Source organism: Rhinichthys klamathensis, unplaced genomic scaffold, assembly GCF_029890125.1.
Source record: "Rhinichthys klamathensis goyatoka isolate OS25496 unplaced genomic scaffold, OSU_Roscu_1.1 h1tg000287l_1, whole genome shotgun sequence".
NCBI lineage: Eukaryota > Metazoa > Chordata > Actinopteri > Cypriniformes > Leuciscidae > Rhinichthys > Rhinichthys klamathensis.
The window spans coordinates 588,248-607,577 of NW_026606806.1; the positions used below are offsets into that span (position 1 = coordinate 588,248).

At 47.3% G+C, this 19,330-nt stretch overlaps 1 protein-coding gene and 1 long non-coding RNA gene across 2 annotated transcripts in view; both read left to right on the forward strand.

The window, feature by feature from the left end:
- Nucleotides 1–19,330, forward strand: part of tgfbr1b (transforming growth factor, beta receptor 1 b) — an 80,807-nt gene that overhangs the window by 21,112 nt on the left and 40,365 nt on the right. Inside the window, exons 2-3 of the mRNA XM_056269653.1 lie at nt 3,401–3,646; nt 7,771–8,007. Coding sequence (XP_056125628.1) covers nt 3,401–3,646; nt 7,771–8,007 — 483 coding nt within the window. The remainder of the gene's footprint in view (nt 1–3,400; nt 3,647–7,770; nt 8,008–19,330) is intronic.
- On the forward strand, nt 5,100–6,077 carry LOC130103411 (uncharacterized). Its single transcript, XR_008809353.1, has 2 exons — nt 5,100–5,815; nt 5,851–6,077. It is a non-coding gene; the product is annotated as an uncharacterized LOC130103411 (long non-coding RNA).

A 19,330-nucleotide genomic window follows, 5' to 3' on the forward strand; every position in this document is an offset into this window, starting at 1 on the left:
TCTTCAGTGATGATCTATATCATCTTCAGTGATGATCTATAGCTTCAGTGATGATCTATAGCTTCAGTGATGGTCTATAGCTTCAGTGATGATCTATAGCTTCAGTGATGATCTATAGCTTCAGTGATGATCTATAGCTTCAGTGATGATCTATAACTTCAGTGATGATCTATATCATCTTCAGTGATGATCTATAGCTTCAGTGATGATCTATATCTTCAGTGATGATCTATAGCTTCAGTGATGATCTATAGCTTCAGTGATGATCTATAGCTTCAGTGATGATCTATAGCTTCAGTGATGATCTATAGCTTCAGTGATGATCTATAACTTCAGTGATGATCTATATCATCTTCAGTGATGATCTATATCTTCAGTGATGATCTATATCTTCAGTGATGATCTATAGCTTCAGTGATGGTCTATAGCTTCAGTGATGATCTATAGCTTCAGTGATGATCTATAGCTTCAGTGATGATCTATAACTTCAGTGATGATCTATATCATCTTCAGTGATGATCTATAGCTTCAGTGATGATCTATATCTTCAGTGATGATCTATAGCTTCAGTGATGGTCTATAGCTTCAGTGATGATCTATAGCTTCAGTGATGATCTATATCTTCAGTGATGATCTATATCTTCAGTGATGATCTATAAATTCAGTGATGATCTATAGCTTCAGTGATGATCTATAGCTTCAGTGATGATCTATAGCTTCAGTGATGATCTATATCTTCAGTGATCTATATCTTCAGTGATGATTTATATCTTCAGTGATGATCTATAGCTTCAGTGATGATCTATAGCTTCAGTGATGATCTATATCTTCAGTGATGATCTATAGCTTCAGTGATGATCTATAAATTCAGTGATGATCTATAGCTTCAGTGATAATCTATAGTGATTTATATCTTCAGTGATGATCTATATCTTCAGTGATGATCTATAGCTTCAGTGATGATCTATAGCTTCAGTGATGATCTATAGCTTCAGTGATGATCTATAGCTTTAGTGATGATCTATAGCTTCAGTGATGATCTATATCTTCAGTGATGATCTATATCTTCAGTGATGATCTATAAATTCAGTGATGATCTATAGCTTCAGTGATGATCTATAGCTTCAGTGATGATCTATATCTTCAGTGACCTATATCTTCAGTGATGATTTATATCTTCAGTGATGATCTATAGCTTCAGTGATGATCTATAGCTTCAGTGATGATCTATAGCTTCAGTGATGATCTATAGCTTCAGTGATGATCTATAAATTCAGTGATGATCTATAGCTTCAGTGATAATCTATAGTGATTTATATCTTCAGTGATGATCTATATCTTCAGTGATGATCTATAGCTTCAGTGATGATCTATAAATTCAGTGATGATCTATAGCTTCAGTGATAATCTATAGTGATTTATATCTTCAGTGATGATCTATATCTTCAGTGATGATCTATAGCTTCAGTGATGATCTATAGCTTCAGTGATGCTCTATAGCTCCAGTGATGATCTATAGCTTCAGCAGAGCTCGTGCTCCAGGTGCGGTTCACACAGCTCAGGGTCACTGTGGTTCCAGACGCATAATCCCGACTCACAGCAAACACACCTGACCTTTCACAACACTGCCTGTGCTTTTAGTTTCTGCTTATCAGTCCAGATCTTTGTTCCTCTGTTGATCCGAGAGAAACCCCGGATTATCCCGCACCGACAGCGGCGCATTGTTTGCCTGTTGCCTAGCGACGCTCTGAGCCCGTAACTATGGCGATCTGCATGAGGGCGTGGCTCCAGTTCTCCGGTTCTCTTCCTTCATCAATACTGGCAATCCATATTTCCCACTTTATCCCGATTGCTTGATCTCAGGCACTAAGAATGCTTTATTCTGTAGTCATCCCGTGGGATTTACTGCAACATGAGCAGTTATTGACTTTATGAGGATGTTTGAGCACCCTTTCAAGGCTTTATGCACAAGAATCCTTGTATTTGAGGCGTATGGATATCTGCAGAAATGTCAAGATCCAATGCCAACACTATTTTATTAAAGTGTACCTCAATATTTTTGTCAAATAATTTTATATTTAATTTGAGTAAAAGACTGTTTCTATACTAGAGATGATTTATTATTGGACCTTTGATTATTTAAGTGCTACTTTAAACTCGTGATGAAAGGGAAGCAGCGCTGGTCTTCTCTCCTCTATTGTGTCGTATATCGAGTGAAGCGCTTCTGGAACAAGAACACATGTGGGCGGGGCTTGATTGTGTCTGTGGGGAACTGATTGGATGGTTGTGGTTTGCTATTGGCTGATCTCATGTGAGTGACAGGTTATAGCCCCGCCCACATCATCAGAGAAGAGAAGAGATGCTGCAAGAGGAACTGATTCTCATTCAACATTATTAACACTATAAAGATGACGTGTACACATAAATCATTTACAATAAACACTGTAATATTCCATAATTTTTTTTGTCAATTTTGATTTAATAGTGGTTTTAATTAATATGTTGATCACATGCAGTGCTTTAAAATAAAGAGTGCCACTTAAAAATAAAATGCAGAAATGATTTGATCATTGATCAGTGTATTATATATCCATTCCTTTTATATTTATTCCTTATTTATGAAACTTTTGGCCGATACCGATAATTTTTTATATTTGAAAGCCGATAACCGAAATGTTGGCTGATAAATCTAAATCCAAATGTTTATATAATTAGCCTTATGATTATATTTTATATAATAATATAATATATTAGCCTGAATACAAAAGCCAAAAGTCTCACCATTAAAATCCATGTCCCAAAGACACAATAATGATGTTTTTAAAGTGATTCCAATCATATTTCAAGCAATTTAAACCCATCATGTCGAACAGTGCGCGTCTCAGCTGAGGGAAACAATACATTCATTATCGGCTTTAATATATCGGACAAATGTTCTTATTAGGCCGATATCGGAACTAATTAGGCCGATACCGATATGGTGGCCGATATATCGTGTATCCCTGATTTATATATATATATATATTCTGTACTACTAAGTGATTGTTCAATAAGTGGTGCTATTCAGTGTGATATATGAAAATTTGAAATTTGGTCACATTCAGTTCAAACTTAAAATTATTATTATTTTGGCAAGACTGATAATTATTCTTAAAAAATAGCAAATTAATTGATAATCCATTTTTTGTTGTTGTTGTGGAAAGCCACATTTCTGCCAATCCGCGGCTCTGTTTTTAACTCATTTGAACGCAAGGACACATTTGCTGTCTTTGTTTGTGACACTTCATCGTAACCGTTGTGTGAAGACTGTTCATCTGATCGTCTTTCGTTTGACTAAGTGAAGTGTCTTTCCTTCTTAACTCTTCCTCGTGTGTGTGTGTGTGTGTGTGTGTGTCCTCAGGCCTGCAGTGCTACTGTCACCGGTGCCCGAACCACACGTGTGCGACGGACGGGCTGTGCTACGTGTCCATCACGCGTCAGGGTAGCGTCACCACACAGCAGAGCTGGTGCATTAGCGACACCGAGCTGATCCCGCGCGACCGGCCCTTCGTCTGCGCGCCCTCCACCAAAGACGACACCGGCATCTTCCCCATGTGCTGCGACACCGACTGGTGCAACGAGAACCCCGACCTCAGCGCCTTCCCAGGTAACACTCGCTCGGCTGCAATACAACACGACTATCACCATAGACTGTAAAATATGGACAAAGCGTCAGTGATATCACCCATAGACTTTCTGAAGAGCGGTTTGAGGCCGTTTATGGGGGGTATGGGCGGAGCCATCTTGGAAAATCTTGGGAAATCCTAACCCCGCCCACCTTCTGGCCAATCCATATATGGGTAAAAGGGCGGGCTTTGTGTGAGACTGAGCCGGCCGGTGGACACGCCTCTTCAGCCGAGCCTCAGCTATCTGTACCGCTACAGGATCGACTGCAGACTAGGCTACTCTTCACAGTCAGTGTCATTCTAATGTTGAAACTCCTTTTCCTCGATTTACTGAAGCCTGTATGTAAAACGCATTTGCAGCTGCAGCTCGCTCATAGGCTGTGCTGCGGCAACTGTGCATCCAATGGCGCGGGCGCCTCTGACGCGCGACCAACTAGCTGCAGATCAGTCATTTATTCATTTGGCAGACGCATTTACAGTGTTTCAAACGTCAGTTATAACCACAGGTAAAGTACCTCTGACGCTAACTTATCTGAGGCGATGTAATGCTAACTGTTGCAGTGCCACTGCCCACAAACACTGATGCTAAATAGTGCTAACTACGTGAAATAGTAGTGGAATGTCACGAAGTACTCCTACAGAGTCGGTTAGTGCAGTTTATACCAGAGCAACCCATGTTATGTACGATAGTTCAATACGAATGTTCAGAAAGGAGACAGAGGTGGTGTGATGTGTTGTGTCAGATCACGGCCGAGACCGAGACATGAGCCCGTTATCAGCTGTCAATCAAGCTGTCAATCAAAGTTAACCACGCCCTTATTTGTCATACATTTTATATCTAAATATGATCTAAACTAACGAGTTAGAAAAAAATTCACCCCCCTCACAGTTGTCAGGCACTCGGAACCTATCGAAAAATACAATAAAAGTCCATGGGACCAACCTGTAAAAACATGAGTTTATGCTGTGAAAACGGACATTTTAACATGCGGTCTCTGGACATTTGCTCCCTTTCTGGACCTCCCTCTAGCGGATTGTCCATGTATTGCAGTTTTCCGCACTTCCGGGTAGGCTTCATTTTTCAGATTAGAATGTTGCCGCTTGCTTATCACACGGCTCTGTGCAATACTTGATTCTGATTGGTCAATAGCTCCATTATTCCCAGATAACAGCCGAGAACAGAAACACAGGCTCATCCGGTCACTGAAGTCATCAGCGCTACACACTCGCTAGGAACCGCTTTTCCTCGTGGAAGTTTTGCGTGTGTAAACCCCTTCGTGTGTGTGTGTGTGTGTGTGTGTGTGTGATCTCAGAATAAACCCCTTCAGGTGTGTGTGTGTGTGTGATCTCAGAAAAAAACCCTTCAGGTGTGTGTGTGTGTGTGTGTGTGTGTGTGTGTGTGTGTGATCTCAGAAAAAAACCCTTCAGGTGTGTGTGTGTGTGTGTGGTCTCAGAATAAACCCCTTCAGGTGTGTGTGTGTGTGTGATCTAAGAATAAACCCCTTCAGGTGTGTGTGTGTGTGTGTGTGTGTGTGTGTGTGATCTCAGAAAAAAACCCTTCAGGTGTGTGTGTGTGTGTGTGATCTCAGAATAAACCCCTTCAGGTGTGTGTGTGTGTGTGTGATCTCAGAAAAAAACCCTTCAGGTGTGTGTGTGTGTGTGTGTGTGTGTGATCTCAGAAAAAAACCCTTCAGGTGTGTGTGTGTGTGTGTGGTCTCAGAATAAACCCCTTCAGGTGTGTGTGTGTGTGTGATCTCAGAATAAACCCCTTCAGGTGTGTGTGTGTGTGTGTGTGTGTGTGTGTGTGTGTGTGTGTGTGTGTGTGATCTCAGAAAAAAACCCTTCAGGTGTGTGTGTGTGTGTGTGATCTCAGAATAAACCCCTTCAGGTGTGTGTGTGTGTGTGTGATCTAAGAATAAACCCCTTCAGGTGTGTGTGTGTGTGTGTGTGTGTGTGTGTGTGTGATCTCAGAATAAACCCCTTCAGGTGTGTGTGTGTGATCTCAGAATAAACCCCTTCAGGTGTGTGTGTGTGTGATCTCAGAATAAACCCCTTCAGGTGTGTGTGTGTGTGTGTGATCTAAGAATAAACCCCTTCAGGTGTGTGTGTGTGTGTGTGTGTGATCTCAGAATAAACCCCTTCAGGTGTGTGTGTGTGTGTGTGATCTCAGAATAAACCCCTTCAGGTGTGTGTGTGATCTCAGAATAAACCCCTTCAGGTGTGTGTGTGTGTGTGTGTGATCTCAGAATAAACCCCTTCAGGTGTGTGTGTGTGTGATCTCAGAATAAACCCCTTCAGGTGTGTGTGTGTGTGTGTGTGATCTCAGAATAAACCCCTTCAGGTGTGTGTGTGTGTGTGATCTCAGAATAAACCCCTTCAGGTGTGTGTGTGTGTGTGTGTGTGTGTGTTCAGGCTGATGGAGACCTAATCCTGATCACCCTTTCGGGTTTATTCTGAGATAACAACCGCTGTATATTATCTCTTATTATCACATTGCAAAGCCTGCGATTTAATGAAATAACTGCTCTGAGTTTCGAGGTGAAGTGCTTTTTGTTTGTTGTGAACGAGAGCAGCTCCTGATCCGGCTTCTGTCGGCGCCTCAGAGAGTCTCCGCTCACAGTAAACATGAACTACATCTGTGACGCCACACATGAGCCGGATATCTGCACGTGCTTGAGGAGTGCTGATCAGCAGCTGAGAAGCTTCAAAACATCTGAAAATGAAGAAATTACCACCAAAATAAGTGTTGTGATTGTACTGTTGTACTGTAAAATAAAAAAACTAGAGAAAAATGATAATTAATGTTATTTTACAGTTTTATTTAATTTATTTATGTTAGTTTTATTGTGATTATTATTAAAATGGTAAACAAATTAAGAAATATTAGTATTTTAATATTTTACTGTAAAATAAAAAAATAGAAAAATAATAATGTTATTTTACAGTAAATATTACAATATTCATATTTCTTAATTTGTTTACCATTTTCATAATAATCACAATAAAACTAGCATAAATTAATAATAATAATAATTGTTATTATTATTATTAATATTATTACTTTTATTTTATAGTCAGGTTTATATGTAATCACAACATTTTTGGCCTAATTGTGCAGCTCTACAAACAAACAGAGCAAACCTGATTTTTTTTTGCAGATTTTACATTATATTATATACATTACATTACATTTATATATATATATAATCGGGTTCTTCCGTTCGGCCTAGCTCTCCCCCTCGCACATTTATACAGATATACATTATCCTGCTCTGACCTCGACCACAGACTTCATGTAAACAGAGTGAAGTCCTCGGGAACAGATGCTCTCGTTCACTGCCTCTTCCAGCCTGGCGGGATCGACTTCTGTTGCCTTGTTCTCTGTCCTCGGCCTTCCGTCTGTGCAGATTTCTCATTCTGTCCCTTTTCTCCTAATTAACTCGTCTTCATGGATGTTATGGATATCCACTTGGGATGAATCACGGAGTGTGTGTGCTGTTTACGGGAGCTTGTGATTTTCCCTGGAATGGGTCTGTCTGAAGTCTAGACAGTCGTCTGTGGGAACAGCTCTATTTAAAAATGAAATAAGTGTTACTAGGCTTCAGATAATATGTTAAGCATGCAGAATCGAGCATGACTCATTTTTACTTAAAACCAGACACACAGTCTGGCGTTACTGTGCGATTTTGAAGGAAGAAACACATTACAAAGACTCATGTGTCTCTTCACTCGATACAGTCAGACAATAATCAACACAAGATCTGACAACACTATTACAAGAACTTACAAAGCTGAAGTTTTTATGCAGTATGCACTGTTACTTTCAAAATTGATGATTTGGACTTTAGTTCCACCCATCATCCACTCACCATCCAGATTAAAAAAAAATCTAAAGAAGCTGCCATTAAGATTGTCATGTTCTTTCCATTTTTTGTTTTTTCTATTCAAGATTCTGAGTTCAATATATGTGATTTTTAGCCTCCCTGTACATAATTATTTAATACTGATATCTAATGTATTTTAAAGGCCTTGACTGCTGTAATGTTGTTGACCTGGCTCTCTCTCGCTCTCTCTCTCTCTCTCTCTCTCTGTCTCACACACACAGTGCCGACACAGAAGCCGGTGGCTCTGGGACCCGTGGCGTTCGCGGCGCTGATCGCGGGTCCGGTGTGTGTGGTGTGTTTCCTCATGGTCACGGTGTTCTACATCTGCCACAGTCGCTCGGTCCTCCACCACCGCGTGCCGAACGAGGAGGACCCCACGATGGACCATCCCTTCATCACTGTGGGAACCACACTCAAAGACCTCATCTACGACATGACCACATCCGGCTCGGGCTCGGGTGAGTCTCTCACTCACACACACTCACACACTCAAAGACCTCATCTACGACATGACCACATCCGGCTCAGGCTCAGTGTTCGTCTGGTCGTGTCGTGTTCGTCTGGTAGTGTCGTCTGGTAGTGTCGTCTGGTACTGTCGTGTTCGTCTGGTAGTGTCGTCTGGTACTGTCGTGTTCGTCTGGTAGTGTCGTGTTCGTCTGGTAGTGTCGTCTGGTAGTGTCGTGTTCGTCTGGTAGTGTCGTCTGGTAGTGTCGTCTGGTAGTGTCGTCTGGTACTGTCGTGTTCGTCTGGTAGTGTCGTCTGGTACTGTCGTGTTCGTCTGGTAGTGTCGTCTGGTAGTGTCATGTTCGTCTGGTAGTGTCGTCTGGTAGTGTCGTGTTCGTCTGGTAGTGTCGTGTTCGTCTGGTAGTGTCGTGTTCGTCTGGTAGAGTCGTGTTCGTCTGGTAGTGTCGTGTTCGTCTGGTAGAGTCGTGTTCGTCTGGTAGTGTCGTGTTCGTCTGGTAGTGTCGTGTTCGTCTGGTAGTGTCGTGTTCTTCTGGTAGAGTCGTGTTCGTCTGGTAGTGTCGTGTTCGTCTGGTAGTGTCGTCTGGTAGTGTCGTCTGGTACTGTCGTGTTCGTCTGGTAGTGTCGTCTGGTACTGTCGTGTTCGTCTGGTAGTGTCGTCTGGTAGTGTCGTGTTCGTCTGGTAGTGTCGTCTGGTAGTGTCGTGTTCGTCTGGTAGTGTCGTGTTCATCTGGTAGTGTCGTCTGGTAGTGTCGTGTTCGTCTGGTAGTGTCGTGTTCGTCTGGTAGTGTCGTCTGGTAGTGTCGTGTTCGTCTGGTAGTGTCGTGTTCGTCTGGTAGTGTCGTGTTCGTCTGGTAGTGTCGTGTTCGTCTGGTAGTGTCGTGCGTCTGGTAGTGTCGTGTTCGTCTGGTAGTGTCGTGTTCGTCTGGTAGTGTCGTGTTCGTCTAGTAGTGTCGTGTTCGTCTGGTACTGTCGTGTTCGTCTGGTAGTGTCGTCTGGTTGTGTCGTGTTCGTCTGGTAGTGTCGTCTGGTAGTGTCGTCTGGTAGTGTCGTGTTCGTCTGGTAGTGTCGTCTGGTACTGTCGTGTTCGTCTGGTAGTGTCGTCTGGTAGTGTCGTGTTCGTCTGGTAGTGTCGTCTGGTAGTGTCGTCTGGTAGTGTCGTGTTCGTCTGGTAGTGTCGTCTGGTTGTGTCGTGTTCGTCTGGTAGTGTCGTCTGGTAGTGTCGTGTTCGTCTGGTAGTGTCGTGTTCGTCTGGTAGTGTCGTGTTCGTCTGGTAGTGTCGTGTTCGTCTGGTAGTGTCGTGTTCGTCTGGTAGAGTCGTGTTCGTCTGGTAGTGTCGTGTTCGTCTGGTAGTGTCGTGTTCGTCTGGTAGTGTCGTGTTCGTCTGGTAGTGTCGTGTTCGTCTGGTAGAGTCGTGTTCGTCTGGTAGTGTCGTGTTCGTCTGGTAGTGTCGTCTGGTAGTGTCGTCTGGTACTGTCGTGTTCGTCTGGTAGTGTCGTCTGGTACTGTCGTGTTCGTCTGGTAGTGTCGTCTGGTAGTGTCGTGTTCGTCTGGTAGTGTCGTCTGGTAGTGTCGTGTTCGTCTGGTAGTGTCGTGTTCATCTGGTAGTGTCGTCTGGTAGTGTCGTGTTCGTCTGGTAGTGTCGTGTTCGTCTGGTAGTGTCGTCTGGTAGTGTCGTGTTCGTCTGGTAGTGTCGTGTTCGTCTGGTAGTGTCGTGTTCGTCTGGTAGTGTCGTGTTCGTCTGGTAGTGTCGTGCGTCTGGTAGTGTCGTGTTCGTCTGGTAGTGTCGTGTTCGTCTGGTAGTGTCGTGTTCGTCTAGTAGTGTCGTGTTCGTCTGGTACTGTCGTGTTCGTCTGGTAGTGTCGTCTGGTTGTGTCGTGTTCGTCTGGTAGTGTCGTCTGGTAGTGTCGTCTGGTAGTGTCGTGTTCGTCTGGTAGTGTCGTGTTCGTCTGGTAGTGTCGTCTGGTTGTGTCGTGTTCGTCTGGTAGTGTCGTCTGGTAGTGTCGTGTTCGTCTGGTAGTGTCGTGTTCGTCTGGTAGTGTCGTGTTCGTCTGGTAGTTTCGTGTTCGTCTGGTAGTGTCGTGTTCGTCTGGTAGAGTCGTGTTCGTCTGGTAGTGTCGTGTTCGTCTGGTAGTGTCGTGTTCGTCTGGTAGTGTCGTGTTCGTCTGGTAGTGTCGTGTTCGTCTGGTAGAGTCGTGTTCGTCTGGTAGTGTCGTGTTCGTCTGGTAGTGTCGTCTGGTAGTGTCGTCTGGTACTGTCGTGTTCGTCTGGTAGTGTCGTCTGGTACTGTCGTGTTCGTCTGGTAGTGTCGTCTGGTAGTGTCGTGTTCGTCTGGTAGTGTCGTCTGGTAGTGTCGTGTTCGTCTGGTAGTGTCGTGTTCATCTGGTAGTGTCGTCTGGTAGTGTCGTGTTCGTCTGGTAGTGTCGTGTTCGTCTGGTAGTGTCGTCTGGTAGTGTCGTGTTCGTCTGGTAGTGTCGTGTTCGTCTGGTAGTGTCGTGTTCGTCTGGTAGTGTCGTGTTCGTCTGGTAGTGTCGTGCGTCTGGTAGTGTCGTGTTCGTCTGGTAGTGTCGTGTTCGTCTGGTAGTGTCGTGTTCGTCTAGTAGTGTCGTGTTCGTCTGGTACTGTCGTGTTCGTCTGGTAGTGTCGTCTGGTTGTGTCGTGTTCGTCTGGTAGTGTCGTCTGGTAGTGTCGTGTTCGTCTGGTAGTGTCGTCTGGTACTGTCGTGTTCGTCTGGTAGTGTCGTCTGGTAGTGTCGTGTTCGTCTGGTAGTGTCGTCTGGTAGTGTCGTCTGGTAGTGTCGTGTTCGTCTGGTAGTGTCGTGTTCGTCTGGTAGTGTCGTCTGGTTGTGTCGTGTTCGTCTGGTAGTGTCGTCTGGTAGTGTCGTGTTCGTCTGGTAGTGTCGTGTTCGTCTGGTAGTGTCGTGTTCGTCTGGTAGTGTCGTGTTCGTCTGGTAGTGTCGTGTTCGTCTGGTAGAGTCGTGTTCGTCTGGTAGTGTCGTGTTCGTCTGGTAGTGTCGTGTTCGTCTGGTAGTGTCGTGTTCGTCTGGTAGTGTCGTCTGGTAGTGTCGTCTGGTAGTGTCGTGTTCGTCTGGTAGTGTCGTCTGGTAGTGTCGTCTGGTAGTGTCGTGTTCGTCTGGTAGTGTCGTGTTCGTCTGGTAGTGTCGTCTGGTTGTGTCGTGTTCGTCTGGTAGTGTCGTCTGGTACTGTCGTGTTCGTCTGGTAGTGTCGTCTGGTACTGTCGTGTTCGTCTGGTAGTGTCGTCTGGTAGTGTCGTCTGGTAGTGTCGTGTTCGTCTGGTAGTGTCGTGTTCATCTGGTAGTGTCGTGTTCTTCTGGTAGTGTCGTGTTCGTCTGGTAGTGTCGTGTTCGTCTGGTAGAGTCGTGTTCGTCTGGTAGTGTCGTGTTCGTCTGGTAGTGTCGTGTTCGTCTGGTAGTGTCGTGTTCGTCTGGTAGTGTCGTGTTCGTCTGGTAGTGTCGTGTTCGTCTGGTAGAGTCGTGTTCGTCTGGTAGTGTCGTGTTCGTCTGGTAGTGTCGTGTTCGTCTGGTAGTGTCGTGTTCGTCTGGTAGTGTCGTCTGGTAGTGTCGTCTGGTACTGTCGTGTTCGTCTGGTAGTGTCGTCTGGTACTGTCGTGTTCGTCTGGTAGTGTCGTCTGGTAGTGTCGTGTTCGTCTGGTAGTGTCGTCTGGTAGTGTCGTGTTCGTCTGGTAGTGTCGTGTTCATCTGGTAGTGTCGTCTGGTAGTGTCGTGTTCGTCTGGTAGTGTCGTGTTCGTCTGGTAGTGTCGTCTGGTAGTGTCGTGTTCGTCTGGTAGTGTCGTGTTCGTCTGGTAGTGTCGTGTTCGTCTGGTAGTGTCGTGTTCGTCTGGTAGTGTCGTGCGTCTGGTAGTGTCGTGTTCGTCTGGTAGTGTCGTGTTCGTCTGGTAGTGTCGTGTTCGTCTAGTAGTGTCGTGTTCGTCTGGTACTGTCGTGTTCGTCTGGTAGTGTCGTCTGGTTGTGTCGTGTTCGTCTGGTAGTGTCGTCTGGTAGTGTCGTCTGGTAGTGTCGTGTTCGTCTGGTAGTGTCGTCTGGTACTGTCGTGTTCGTCTGGTAGTGTCGTCTGGTAGTGTCGTGTTCGTCTGGTAGTGTCGTCTGGTAGTGTCGTCTGGTAGTGTCGTGTTCGTCTGGTAGTGTCGTGTTCGTCTGGTAGTGTCGTCTGGTTGTGTCGTGTTCGTCTGGTAGTGTCGTCTGGTAGTGTCGTGTTCGTCTGGTAGTGTCGTGTTCGTCTGGTAGTGTCGTGTTCGTCTGGTAGTGTCGTGTTCGTCTGGTAGTGTCGTGTTCGTCTGGTAGAGTCGTGTTCGTCTGGTAGTGTCGTGTTCGTCTGGTAGTGTCGTGTTCGTCTGGTAGTGTCGTGTTCGTCTGGTAGTGTCGTGTTCGTCTGGTAGTGTCGTGTTCGTCTGGTAGTGTCGTGTTCGTCTGGTAGTGTCGTGTTCGTCTGGTAGTGTCGTGTTCGTCTGGTAGTGTCGTGTTCGTCTGGTTGTGTCGTGTTCGTCTGGTAGTGTCGTGTTCGTCTGGTAGTGTCGTGTTCGTCTGGTAGTGTCGTGTTTGCTTGGTTGTGTCATGTTCGTCTGGTAGTGTCGTGTTTGCTTGGTTGTGTCGTGTTCGTCTGGTAGTGTCGTGTTCGTCTGGTAGTGTCGTCTGGTACTGTCGTGTTCGTCTGGTAGTGTCGTCTGGTACTGTCGTGTTCGTCTGGTAGTGTCGTCTGGTAGTGTCGTCTGGTAGTGTCGTGTTCGTCTGGTAGTGTCGTGTTCATCTGGTAGTGTCGTGTTCTTCTGGTAGTGTCGTGTTCGTCTGGTAGTGTCGTGTTCGTCTGGTAGAGTCGTGTTCGTCTGGTAGTGTCGTGTTCGTCTGGTAGTGTCGTGTTCGTCTGGTAGTGTCGTCTGGTAGTGTCGTGTTCGTCTGGTAGTGTCGTGTTCGTCTGGTAGTGTCGTGTTCGTCTGGTAGTGTCGTGTTCGTCTGGTAGTGTCGTGCGTCTGGTAGTGTCGTGTTCGTCTGGTAGTGTCGTGTTCGTCTGGTAGTGTCGTGTTCGTCTGGTAGTGTCGTGTTCGTCTGGTACTGTCGTGTTCGTCTGGTAGTGTCGTCTGGTTGTGTCGTGTTCGTCTGGTAGTGTCGTCTGGTAGTGTCGTCTGGTAGTGTCGTGTTCGTCTGGTAGTGTCGTCTGGTACTGTCGTGTTCGTCTGGTAGTGTCGTCTGGTAGTGTCGTGTTCGTCTGGTAGTGTCGTCTGGTAGTGTCGTCTGGTAGTGTCGTGTTCGTCTGGTAGTGTCGTGTTCGTCTGGTAGTGTCGTCTGGTTGTGTCGTGTTCGTCTGGTAGAGTCGTGTTCGTCTGGTAGTGTCGTGTTCGTCTGGTAGTGTCGTGTTCGTCTGGTAGTTTCGTGTTCGTCTGGTAGTGTCGTGTTCGTCTGGTAGTGTCGTGTTCGTCTGGTAGAGTCGTGTTCGTCTGGTAGTGTCGTGTTCGTCTGGTAGTGTCGTGTTCGTCTGGTAGTGTCGTGTTCGTCTGGTAGTGTCGTGTTCGTCTGGTAGAGTCGTGTTCGTCTGGTAGTGTCGTGTTCGTCTGGTAGTGTCGTGTTCGTCTGGTAGTGTCGTGTTCGTCTGGTAGTGTCGTGTTCGTCTGGTAGTGTCGTGTTCGTCTGGTTGTGTCGTGTTCGTCTGGTAGTGTCGTGTTCGTCTGGTAGTGTCGTGTTCGTCTGGTAGTGTCGTGTTCGTCTGGTAGTGTCGTGTTTGCTTGGTTGTGTCATGTTCGTCTGGTAGTGTCGTGTTTGCTTGGTTGTGTCGTGTTCGTCTGGTAGTGTCGTGTTCGTCTGGTAGTGTCGTCTGGTACTGTCGTGTTCGTCTGGTAGTGTCGTCTGGTACTGTCGTGTTCGTCTGGTAGTGTCGTCTGGTAGTGTCGTCTGGTAGTGTCGTGTTCGTCTGGTAGTGTCGTGTTCATCTGGTAGTGTCGTGTTCTTCTGGTAGTGTCGTGTTCGTCTGGTAGTGTCGTGTTCGTCTGGTAGAGTCGTGTTCGTCTGGTAGTGTCGTGTTCGTCTGGTAGTGTCGTGTTCGTCTGGTAGTGTCGTGTTCGTCTGGTAGTGTCGTCTGGTAGTGTCGTGTTCGTCTGGTAGTGTCGTGTTTGCTTGGTTGTGTCATGTTCGTCTGGTAGTGTCGTGTTTGCTTGGTTGTGTCGTGTTCGTCTGGTAGTGTCGTGTTCGTCTGGTAGTGTCGTCTGGTACTGTAGTGTCGTCTGGTACTGTCGTGTTCGTCTGGTAGTGTCGTCTGGTAGTGTCGTCTGGTAGTGTCGTGTTCGTCTGGTAGTGTCGTGTTCATCTGGTAGTGTCGTGTTCTTCTGGTAGTGTCGTGTTCGTCTGGTAGTGTCGTGTTCGTCTGGTAGAGTCGTGTTCGTCTGGTAGTGTCGTGTTCGTCTGGTAGTGTCGTGTTCGTCTGGTAGTGTCGTGTTCGTCTGGTAGTGTCGTCTGGTAGTGTCGTGTTCGTCTGGTAGTGTCGTGTTCGTCTGGTAGTGTCGTCTGGTTGTGTCGTGTTCGTCTGGTAGTGTCGTCTGGTTGTGTCGTGTTCGTCTGGTAGTGTCGTCTGGTAGTGTCGTCTGGTAGTGTCGTGTTCGTCTGGTAGTGTCGTCTGGTACTGTCGTGTTCGTCTGGTAGTGTCGTCTGGTAGTGTCGTGTTCGTCTGGTAGTGTCGTCTGGTAGTGTCGTCTGGTAGTGTCGTGTTCGTCTGGTAGTGTCGTGTTCGTCTGGTAGTGTCGTCTGGTTGTGTCGTGTTCGTCTGGTAGTGTCGTCTGGTAGTGTCGTGTTCGTCTGGTAGTGTCGTGTTCGTCTGGTAGTGTCGTGTTCGTCTGGTAGTGTCGTGTTCGTCTGGTAGAGTCGTGTTCGTCTGGTAGTGTCGTGTTCGTCTGGTAGTGTCGTGTTCGTCTGGTAGTGTCGTGTTCGTCTGGTAGTGTCGTGTTCGTCTGGTAGAGTCGTGTTCGTCTGGTAGTGTCGTGTTCGTCTGGTAGTGTCGTGTTCGTCTGGTAGTGTCGTGTTCGTCTGGTAGTGTCGTGTTCGTCTGGTAGTGTCGTGTTCGTCTGGTAGTGTCGTGTTCGTCTGGTTGTGTCGTGTTCGTCTGGTAGTGTCGTGTTCGTCTGGTAGTGTCGTGTTCGTCTGGTAGTGTCGTGTTCGTCTGGTAGTGTCGTGTTCGTCTGGTAGTGTCGTGTTTGCTTGGTTGTGTCATGTTCGTCTGGTAGTGTCGTGTTTGCTTGGTTGTGTCGTGTTCGTCTGGTAGTGTCGTGTTCGTCTGGTAGTGTCGTCTGGTACTGTCGTGTTCGTCTGGTAGTGTCGTCTGGTACTGTCGTGTTCGTCTGGTAGTGTCGTCTGGTAGTGTCGTCTGGTAGTGTCGTGTTCGTCTGGTAGTGTCGTGTTCATCTGGTAGTGTCGTGTTCTTCTGGTAGTGTCGTGTTCGTCTGGTAGTGTCGTGTTCGTCTGGTAGAGTCGTGTTCGTCTGGTAGTGTCGTGTTCGTCTGGTAGTGTCGTGTTCGTCTGGTAGTGTCGTGTTCGTCTGGTAGTGTCGTGTTCGTCTGGTAGTGTCGTGTTCGTCTGGTAGTGTCGTCTGGTAGTGTCGTGTTCGTCTGGTAGTGTCGTGTTCGTCTGGTAGTGTCGTGTTCGTCTGGTAGTGTCGTGTTCGTCTGGTAGTGTCGTGTTCGTCTGGTAGTGTCGTCTGGTAGTGTCGTGTTCGTCTGGTAGTGTCGTGTTTGCTTGGTTGTGTCGTGTTCGTCTGGTAGTGTCGTGTTCGTCTGGTAGTGTCGTGTTCGTCTGGTAGTGTCGTGTTCGTCTGGTAGTGTCGTGTTCGTCTGGTAGAGTCGTGTTTGCTTGGTTGTGTCGTGTTCGTCTGGTAGTTGTGTTCTCGGCTCAAGACATCTTTCGGGTGTCAGTCCTGCTTTTACGCCCATATCTGATTCATTAGAAACTCTTCCTGTGATTCCGGTTATTCTGGCTTCATTCACACTCTTTACCCTTCATATAAACCTGTTAATCTTTCTAAACACCTGCGTCCTTTGTGTGTGTGTGCGTTTACGTCTGCTGTGCTCTTTGTTGTCTGGTTCGTGGATCTTCATCCCTCTCTCCTTCCCTTTGTCTCGTTGTGTTTCCCCGACAGGATTAAAGACTGTGTGCCAGTTATTTTATTGGCCCGTCGCCAAGAAAGTTAAAAACAGGGTAAAGGCCTGTTCTCACTGACACGCGTGTTCGACATGATTTTGTCTGTTCAGACCAGTGTAAAGTTTGGCAGATGAGCTGAATGACCATATAAATTCACTCTCTGACTTCCAGAAGAGCAGAAATACAGCGGTTACTCTGGAACTCAAAGCTGTGCTGCACCATCAGTATCTGACGTCCGTTTGTCACAGAGAAGGAAAGACCTCAACACTTTTTTAAACAGTTGTTTACATTTTTTTGGTATTTGCATCATAAAATACTAGAGAACTGGTTTTGAATTCTTCCTGTACTATTCACTGTCGCTTAGCAAAACACTTCTGGACATGTGACCAAAAGCACAAATCTTATTTAAGAAAAAAGAAAAAGAAATCTGTCACACTGACTGCACTTGAATGTCTTTGTTGGTCTGAACAAACATCATAACAGCCGTTCATTCACATTTTTGGCGACATGATCATTTGTGTTATCAGGCCTTTTCACTGGAGCTCGACCGATTTACCGATAACTAGATTACCGAAAATGGATACTGAATGAAAACAAACACAACACACAAAATAGTGCTGAACTTTATTACACAAAAAACCCAGTAATGAACCATGAATATGTACTGTACTTAAATATAAATATTAATATATGAATTATACCTTGATCATTCATGTTAGTTCATTTAGTGCATCAGTAATGTTAAGAGATACTACTTTAAAATGTAAAGATGTTTTAGTAAATGTTTAAATCCACAAATGAACAATTTCTATAGCTTAGTTAATGTTACAGATGGACTCTTATTGTACAGTGTGCAAACAGTCATGCCTACAGATGGCCATCTCTAATCATCTACTGTACACAAATGCCAAAGCATTGAATTTAGACACATGTATATTTTATGTATACTCACACTTTAATTGCTTCTATTTTATAGCACTTGATGATTATCTAATCAAAATAACAAATATTATTATTATTATTACAGTGACTATAAAGAAAAGAATTGAAATTGTATGAGTTTCTGATTTATGTTTCTGTCGGCTGCATATCATCATCTCACGCCACCAGCTTTAAATATGCCACTTCACTGGATAACGAACGCATAGAAACGACCAGCTGAATATAAACCAATGGCAATAGATGGCAACAATCGTGGCGTTAAACACTTGGGCGGACTTGCGTGTGTTTTGTCACATTGCTTTAACCGTTTACTAGTGATGCTATCGGCAAACACACTGCTGTTCTCCACTAATGCAGCGCCTAGTCAACAGATTACTTTATAATGATGTGAAAACATGGACTGTATATTAGGGCTGTCAGAATGGCTAAAAAGCTAAATTCGAATTTCTTTCTTAAAGCTGCAGTAGGGAGTTTTGAAAAAACGTTGACTTAGCCTGAAAATTTGAACAAGCACAACTTCCAGGTCCCTGCACCCCCTTGCTCTCTGCTGCGCTACAGCCCTCCCTCCACAGCTCGCCCTCCACAGCTCGTCCTCCACAGCTCGTCCTCCACAGCTCGTCCTCCACAGCTCGTCCTCCACAGCTCGTCCTCCACAGCTCGCCCTCCACAGCTCGTCCTCCACAGCTCGTCCTCCACAGCTCGTCCTCCACAGCTCGTCCTCCACAGCTCGTCCTCCACAGCTCGCCCTCCACAGCTCGTCCTCCACAGCTCCTCCTCCACAGCTCGTCCTCCACAGCTCCTCCTCCACAGCTCGTCCTCCACAGCTCGTCCTCCACAGCTCCTCCTCCACAGCTCCTCCTCCACAGCTCGTCCTCCACAGCTCGTCCTCCACAGCTCCTCCTCCACAGCTCGTCCTCCACAGCTCGTCCTCCACAGCTCGTCCTCCACAGCTCGTCCTCCACAGCTCGTCCTCCACAGCTCGTCCTCCACAGCTCGTCCTCCACAGCTCGTCCTCCACAGCTCGTCCTCCACAGCTCGTCCTCCACAGCTCGTCCTCCACAGCTCGTCCTCCACAGCTCCTCCTCCACAGCTCCTCCTCCACAGCTCGTCCTCCACAGCTCGTCCTCCACAGCTCGTCCTCCACAGCTCGTCCTCCACAGCTCCTCCTCCACAGCTCCTCCTCCACAGCTCGTCCTCCACAGCTCGTCCTCCACAGCTCGTCCTCCACAGCTCCTCCTCCACAGCTCCTCCTCCACAGCTCGTCCTCCACAGCTCGTCCTCCACAGCTCGTACTCCACAGCTCGTCCTCCACAGCTCGTCCTCCACAGCTCGTCCTCCACAGCTCGTCCTCCACAGCTCCTCCTCCACAGCTCCTCCTCCACAGCTCGTCCTCCACAGCTCGTCCTCCACAGCTCCTCCTCCACAGCTCCTCCTCCACAGCTCGTCCTCCACAGCTCGTCCTCCACAGCTCGTCCTCCACAGCTCGTCCTCCACAGCTCCTCCTCCACAGCTCGTCCTCCACAGCTCGTCCTCCACAGCTCGTCCTCCACAGCTCGTCCTCCACAGCTCGTCCTCCACAGCTCGTCCTCCACAGCTCGTCCTCCACAGCTCCTCCTCCACAGCTCGTCCTCCACAGCTCGTCCTCCACAGCTCGTCCTCCACAGCTCGTCCTCCACAGCTCGTCCTCCACAGCTCGTCCTCCACAGCTCGTCCTCCACAGCTCGTCCTCCACAGCTCGTCCTCCACAGCTCCTCCTCCACAGCTCCTCCTCCACAGCTCGTCCTCCACAGCTCGTCCTCCACAGCTCGTCCTCCACAGCTCGTCCTCCACAGCTCGTCCTCCACAGCTCGTCCTCCACAGCTCGTCCTCCACAGCTCGTCCTCCACAGCTCGTCCTCCACAGCTCGTCCTCCACAGCTCGTCCTCCACAGCTCGTCCTCCACAGCTCGTCCTCCACAGCTCGTCCTCCACAGCTCGTCCTCCACAGCTCGTCCTCCACAGCTCGTCCTCCACAGCTCGTCCTCCACAGCTCGTCCTCCACAGCTCGTCCTCCACAGCTCGTCCTCCACAGCTCGTCCTCCACAGCTCGTCCTCCACAGCTCGTCCTCCACAGCTCGTCCTCCACAGCTCGTCCTCCACAGCTCGTCCTCCACAGCTCGTCCTCCACAGCTCGTCCTCCACAGTTCGTCCTCCACAGCTCCTCCTCCACAGCTCCTCCTCCACAG